Source organism: Heterocephalus glaber, unplaced genomic scaffold (genome assembly GCF_053883595.1).
Source record: "Heterocephalus glaber isolate CG9 unplaced genomic scaffold, H.glaber_assembly_v1.0 deba00001509, whole genome shotgun sequence".
Classification (NCBI taxonomy): Eukaryota; Metazoa; Chordata; class Mammalia; order Rodentia; family Bathyergidae; genus Heterocephalus; species Heterocephalus glaber.
Genome location: NW_028258325.1, coordinates 44099074 through 44106820, shown reverse-complemented (window position 1 = coordinate 44106820; position 7747 = coordinate 44099074). Strand labels below are relative to the sequence as shown.

General features: G+C 42.0%; 1 protein-coding gene across 5 annotated transcripts in view; it reads right to left on the bottom strand.

Moving 5' to 3' along the window:
* Positions 1-324: 324 nt before the first annotated feature.
* The window catches only part of Pdgfra (platelet derived growth factor receptor alpha), a 45549-nt gene continuing 38126 nt past the window's right edge, over positions 325-7747 (bottom strand). For all 5 annotated transcript variants that reach the window (XM_004849708.3, XM_087187666.1, XM_004849709.3 and 2 more), the window contains 2 exons: positions 6924-7165; positions 325-3465 (listed from right to left, as the gene is read on the bottom strand). In XM_004849708.3, the coding sequence (XP_004849765.1) occupies positions 3318-3465; positions 6924-7165 (390 nt within the window). In that variant the 3' untranslated portion in view covers positions 325-3317. The remainder of the gene's footprint in view (positions 3466-6923; positions 7166-7747) is intronic.

Sequence of the window (7747 nt, the reverse complement as noted above, 5' to 3'; positions counted from 1 at the left end):
CTTTATGCATTCTTACACTGTTCAAATGTTGTACAGAGTAAATGTAGGCTTGTGTTCCTTATGCAGGAGAGGGAAACACCAAAAAATAAGAACAAACAAAAAGACAGAATCAAAGATGAGCCAAGTGCCAATCGTGTTTACATCAAATGCTGTGTCTGAAAACTAACTAGTTCAAATAGCATCTTGAAACCTAAATTTTTCACTAGTTCATCCAAAGTATAATATAGAAGCCAACTGAAATGTCGCTAAGAAAGCAAGTTGAACAGGATTGCTTTAATTTTTATGATCAAACTAAAAAACAAAAATATTGCTGGAACCTCAGCATAATATATATATATATATATCATTTATTGAAATATAAAAGATCTTCATTTACACGTTTTAAAATAAAAACATGAACGGGGCATTTGTAATACATTTCATATGGGTAGACCCCCCCCCCACATCAAGTTAGTTCCTCTCATACATGCACCACACCACCGTTTTGGGAACATGTAAGTATTTTTCTCTTTATTATTTTAAAATATAAATTTTGGACATTCAAAAGTGCAACAGTTAATGTGCCTGTAGGGAATATCACAGTTAAAAAAAATATAAAAAAAGGCAGTGATACAGCTTGTCATAAAGGTTTTGGCAGTATTCTCCAAGTCTATATAGAAATATATATATATACATATTGATGTATAACATCATTTTATCTTATGTCCTTCTTTACAAAAATAGGACCATTTTGTACAGATTGGCAGACAACATTTTAAGAATATCATTGATCATTTAAAAAACCACAAATTGTGTTTCTCAGGCCAGCTTTGATTGTCATCATAAAAATAGAAAGTGGGAAGGATTAGCAAATTTTCTTCTGGGGACTTTTCAGGAGGCCAAAAAGGAAACAAATCTGGAAAACATTGAAAACACCATTTTAAAAATGCAATCCCTCATCATTTCAGGCAGGAGCACTCGTACAGACTGGAAATCACCAGGCTGAGAATCTTCATCCAGCCTCATAATGCCATGCAAGACTCAAAGTAGCATCAGAAGGCAAAGCACCAACAAAATAAGGCTGTACAGGGAAAGTGAGTGATAAACAGAATGCTTGAGCTATGATTCTAGAAACACAAATGTATTTCAAGTCTAATTAGCTCTATGGAACCAAGTCTGGTTTTCATTTTTAATTGGCCAATCTGGCTCAGTCTTCACACATACTGTGGAAAAGGAGGACAAGAAAGTTGGGGCTTGCATTGAGATTCCACCAGTAGGTAGTCAAGTACCTTGTTATTGCTTCTACATCTTCCAAAGCATCACCTGCCAGAAGCACATCAGTGATTGCTGTAATCACAGCCCATGTTTCATTCATAATGGTGTCAGCAATTAAGCATACTGCAAAGAATTCCAATGAACCCATACTAACTAGTTTGACAGTTTGGATGGATGTGACAATTCATCCTCCCACTTACACCCAAAATCCCAGGAAAACTTTTCAATCTTTTTCACCAAAATATTAACCTGGCTATTCAGAGACTTGGCATGTGGAATTTGGTAATTTTTACACATGTTTTTCCTTGGAGGAGAACAGGTTCAAGTCTTCCATGCGATGGGAAGCAGCACCTTTACTTTGTCTTAAATTTTGGAAGATGTGCCAAAAACCAAAAATTTAGCTTTCTCAGCCTCGGCTAAGACTGGAAAGTTAAACTAAGGGTAGCAATTGACATATATATACATATATACGTACATATATATACACATATATACATACATATATATACATATATACGTATATACATATATATATATGTGTATATATATATATATGTCACTGACCTGAAGCCAAGTACTTTAATAGTTGGCTTCCTGCATGGTTGACTTCTAGATCAGATCCAAATTTCAAATTGTTTTTTTCCCCCATGGCAACCTCCTGTGATCTAAGTCAGTGTTTCTGAAAGTTGGCTGATCAGAATAGCCAAGGTGTTTATAAAAACGTAGTTTCCTGCTTCCATCAGACTTAATAATGCATAATTTCTGGGTTCTGCAGAATCTAGTGGTTCCCATTGCCAGTTCCACCTGAGAACTGAAGAGCCAGGCTGATGCACACAAGGTTTCATGAAAAACACCTCTATGATCTCAGGTTTGCAAGCTCCTTCTCTTTAGGGTATGAGATGAAAGAAAGGAGCTGAAGTTATGGCATCCTTCTGACTCTCAAGGTTCATAGATTCACCAAAGTTAGCATTAGTCGCGAAAGACACCTCAGTGAATCCAGTCTTTTTTCTGATTATCATGATTTCTACTGGGTCACAGCAGAAGTCATGTTGGGCACAGGATTTTGCCTTTCTATTGAGAAGATTTAGAATGTGGGGGTTTTGTTTGTTTCTAATCCCATTACTTCAGAGGTTATTAGCTGTTTTTAGTAGAATGGATTAGGGGACCTATTCAGTACATAATTAAAAACTTTGACTTCTTGGACAACACTACTTATACTTTGCTCTCTATGTTTACTAAATTTAATACACTAAAGCTATTATCATGTTTTATAAAGAAACATATGTTATTTAATGTAAATGTCAAATACTGTCAGACTTGTCACCTACTTAGTAAAGGGGTTTTTTTCTTTAAATTGTGCTTTCTCTGTAGGGAAATCACATTACATATTACTTATTTAGCATTACTGATAACAGTAGTATTATTATAAACATAGGCTACAATATTAAAATGACCCAAAAGGACCCAAATCTATTAAACAAAGTTGGTTGTTATCTTTTATCTCTTTAACACTAAGAAAAAAGTAAAATGTGATAGTACCAATACCTTTTAAGGTTCAAAAGTGGTTTTGCATGCACTTCATAAGAAAATTCAACAGCAGCTGATACCAGGTTCCAAGAGAGAAGTACATGGATGGACTGAGTGGTCTCTTCAGAAGTCCAGAGAAGACGGTTAATACAAATCTAAACACATCCTGGGTTAGAATTATTTACATAATTACAATGCTGGGGTTTTGTTGCAGTACAAATTGTGTGTGTGGAAATCTCACCAATGCCCTTGAAACACAAAGTTCATTTTCTGTGGCCTGCTATTCCCTGTCCATATATTTCCAAACTTCACAGGCCACTGAGATGCTACTGAAGTATTGCAAGAGGCAATACCAAAAAAGTTTATTTCAAAAATCCCATTCATTCAGATTCAGAAGGCTCCCCAGCTCCCTTCAGGAAGTCCTCTTCACCCATTATCCAAGTCCTCTTCTAGACCTTTGCATTGCAATAAAGTGGTTTTCCTAAAGGGTCCCACAGGTGGCTCCAGGAGTGGAAGTTGCCTACTGGATCTGCCAGTTACAGGAAGCTGTCCTCCACCAGGTCTGAGGAGTCTATGCCAATGTCATCCATCATGTCGATGTCCTCAATGGTCTCGTCCTCTCTCTTGATGAAGGTGGAACTGCTGGAACCTGTCTCAATGGCACTTTCTTCAGAGGTCTGTGAGCTGTCCAAGGAAGAGAAAAGGAAAGTTAAGAACTATGTACAAGTCAGCTATGCTGTGGTGCATTTCCAGGTGGCAACCTAAGGCAGGTAAACTTTTCCGGCCAGATCGTTTGCCAATCAGCCTTGGGCTGTCCAGGGTGGCAGGTCTGTCACTGAGACCGACAGCTGCTCATCAGCCTCATTGCACAGGCTGTCTGGACAACCCAGGTACACACGCCTCAGCTTTCCTGCCTTTCTGCCACGTTTTTCATCCATATTGCTAGCAAGCTGTAACAACTGCTACTTTTCCTACTCATGGAAGAGAAAATCAGCAATGCCTGATCAAAAGGCACAGAGAAGGAAATGCAAAAAAATTAAATCAACTGCACACTGCAGCCCCACCAGCCGCTCGTTCTCCCAAGAATCTCCAGAACAGCCAGACTGTGTTCTCAGAGCCTGGAAGGCCCAGGTGAAGACTCTTTCTTCTTTTTTTTTCAGTAAGTTTATTGGTACATGTTAGGTATACAATATAATGACATTCATCATTGGAAATCTGCACATTTACATAATCTATCCTGGTTCTTATTTTTTCCCCATTCCCCTGACCTCCCTTCAACCCCTCCATCCCTCCCTATTTACAAAGACTTTGTTTCCATTTTTTCACTTTCTCATATTAATTCCATTCCCTTCTTTCCTATCCCCTACCCCTCCCACTTCCCCTACCCCTTTAGACCTTTACTTCCTATTTCACATTATCTATTATACATTTTGATCCTTATTTACATTTTTAGTTTCTCACACGAGAGAAACTATTCAGTATTTACTCATGTGTGTGCTATTTATTTCACTTAAGAGTATGGCCTCAATGTGCATCCACTTAGCTATAAATGTCTCTAGTTTCTTTTCTTTATGGCTGAGTAGTACTCCATTTTATTAAAAAAAAAGAAAAAAAAAGCACATCTTCTTTATCCAGTCTCCAGTTGATGGGCAATTGGGCTGTTTCCAAACTTTAGCTATTACAAACTGTGCTGCTATAAACATGCGTGTGCATATATCGCTGTGGTATGAAGGCTCTTTATTCTTCATTGAGGGTTAGGGGGAGTTCTCGGGTAAGACAGACTTAGGTCTAGAATGGACTTCACGCATTTTATTTAACTCCCTTGACTTTAATTTACTTCCTTCCCTATGAAATAGCATGATGATAATGCTTAACAATATACCTGTTGGGATGATTAAATAAGGTAACACTACAAAGCACATAATAAATGCTCCATAACACATAGTAAGTGCTCAATAAATCTTCCAACTATTATTCAAACCCAACTAAATTTGAATAAAGCCTAAACATTAGATGATATCAGAGAATAGAGGGGAAGGTTGTTATTGTTGCTTTGGGTTCTTTTGAAACAAAGTCTTACTGTGTAGTCCAGGTTGACCTTGAACTCATTATATACCTCAGGTTGGCCCTGAACTCACAAATCTTCCTGCTTCAGCCTCCTGAGTGCTGGGATTACAGGCATGTGCCATCATGCCCAGCTAGTTGTTAATTTTCTTATGCATGATCATGATATTGTGGTCATACAGGAGAGAATTGTTATTTTTAGGGGATACTAGGGGTAAAGTACCTTAGTGTTTCCTACCTACTTTCAAATGACAGCAAGAAACAAACTATGAGTTTGGTGTGATATATGTAACACCTATTATATGTATATATATATATATAGAGAGAGAGAGAGAGAGAGAGAGAGCGCCAGATAAAGCAAACATGGCAAAACTTTAGCAACTACCACTCTAAGTGGTAGGTGTATTCTCATAATATTCCTGTACATTTAACATTTTTCATAAGTTTTGGGGAAAATAATCTTCCCTAAAATCCAGCCTGTCACAATTCCCCATCTGTGAACTCTTGCTGTCTTCTCCTTATCCTGCCTTGTATTGCTCTCTATGCCTTTACGTATTTCTTTTTGCTCCACACTGATTATTATCTGCTGTTGGGTGGGACCATGGTGTATTCTCAGCATGAGACTGCTACACCATGCTGTTCACATAGTCAGAGGTGGGCCATCCAGAGGAAGGAGAGAGAGAGAGGGAGAAAGAGAGATGGAGACAGAGACAGAGAGACTGAGAGACAGGCAAGGCTCTCAGCCTCCAGCTGCTTCTTGCCTGCCTGTCGGGCCTACTGTGCCTCCTTGGCCACTGACCCTTTCTCTTTGTATCCACCCTCGAGCCGGGAACAGAGCCTGGCCAATTGGGAGCCTGCAGGAAACAGTCTTCTTCCACTCACCCCCAGACTCCTGCACCCTGAAGGGCTCCTGGAACCTATGGAGTTCCTGAGCTGTGGTGTACCCTGGTAATCCTATGGCTGGGACCATCCCTACACCTAAGACTTCACTTCAGCTCCTAGTTTGTGCTCTCCCCCACCTGTACCCTGGCACCTCATTTAGAACCCCAGTCCACTGGGCTGGTCTTGACTACCTGGCCCTGATGCCCTTCTCTCTAGGAGCTGGACACTGTTAATGGCTCCTGAGTCAACCCTTGCGTACCGATCCCGAGTCAATCCTTGGGTACTATATCTATTGTCCTACCACAGTATCTGTGGTAAGGATTGTTGGCTCCCTCCTTGGGGACAGTTGTTAGGTAGGTCAGGCCTCCTGGCTCTGGCCCTCTTGGCCTGGCATACTCATCTCTCTGCTGGTCTGTCTCACAGGCAATAGGCAGGAATGTCGGGACAGAGGAAACTAACTCCCACTGAGACAATGCCAGATCACCTTTCTGCTTGTCAATGTCATAGTGTCTCCCAAAGCTGACAACCTGGCTTGCAACTGGTTCCCAAGCCACAGTGCCCATCTGCCAGCCCAGAACCTGGCTCTCCAGGGGCTCAGACCAGGAACTGCCAATCCCATTACAACAAGACCCTTTCTCATCCCTCTACCACCCACCAAAGCCAACAGTTGAGCCCTAGGAGAGGGCCAGTGACTTCCTAGATGACAATTGCCTGCATAAGCCCAAGGCCTCCGGCTCTGGGTCCACACTTACACACACACACACACACACACACACACACACAGGCCAGCCCTCCTCACCACAGGCCACAGTCTCACTGACCTGATGAAGTCATTTGGGACATATCATGCCCTGAACAAAGACAGGAAAAAGGAGACACACACACACAACAGGGACCTTGAGCAAGCCCCCCACCTTTCTCTCAACTTCGTCCTTAGCCAAAGGACTATTCCAGATGACTCCAGTCAAAGGTTCTCTACCAGGGAAACACAATTCCTCCCCCCCTCGCCCACCACAGCCCCAGGAGTCAGGGGCATAGTCGACTCATCTAGGAGGTGCTTTCACAGCTGCAGAGGCTCCCAGAGTACAGTTCACCACCCAGGAGAGCCTTCTTCTGGTAGCCAGAATGGGGCCTCCCTTTCAGACTGCTGAGGCGGGGGAAGGTGGACAGCTGAGGTGGCTGCCATGTCTACCTACCTGTGCCTGTTCCTCTTGCCCAGGTCTTCCTCCTCAGGCACAGGATCGATGTCGGGCAGCGGGATGATATAGCCACTGTCAGCGCTCAGTCTCTGCTCATCCAGGCCACCCTCCCAGTCTTTCAGCTTGTCTTCCTCATTTTTGTAGATGACACCAATATATGTGTTGTCTGAGTCCACGCGCATGCGGGCCACAGCAGGATGGTCACTCTTCAGGAAGTCCAAGTGGATTTTCTCATAACTCTGTAAGCATTCATGTAACATATTTAATCAAATGTTATTGACTGGGCTATAAAAATAAACACAGACAGGGGCCGAGGATTTAGCTCGGTGGTGCTGCCGCCTGCCTCGAAAGTGCAAGGTCCCGAGTTCAATCCCTGGTACCAAAAATAAATAAATACATAAACAAGCACAGACATTCAGAAATCACGAGGAAGCCGTGCATGGTGGTGCCAGCCTATAAACCCAGCACTCAGGAAGCTGAGGCAGGAGGATCACTGCAAGTTCAAGGCAGTCTGGGCTACATAGTGAGTTCAAGACCAGTCTGAATTACATAGGGAGATCCTGTCTCAAAAAGTCAAACAAAAAAACTTCAAAACAGAAATCACAATGACATAACTGTGTTTCCAAAGGACCTCATAGACAGGTAGGGTTTAGACAACTGAAAGAGTCCTGTGTCAACCTTGCCTAGAGGTGGGGATGAAAGAAGGAGATCTGCCAGTAGGTCTTCAGATACCAAGAGGCCCTTTTCCAAGTCAGTAGTTTTAACCATGTGCCTGCCCTCCCCACTAGCATTGAGCCTTCTGGCCCCATCATATGGAGTCT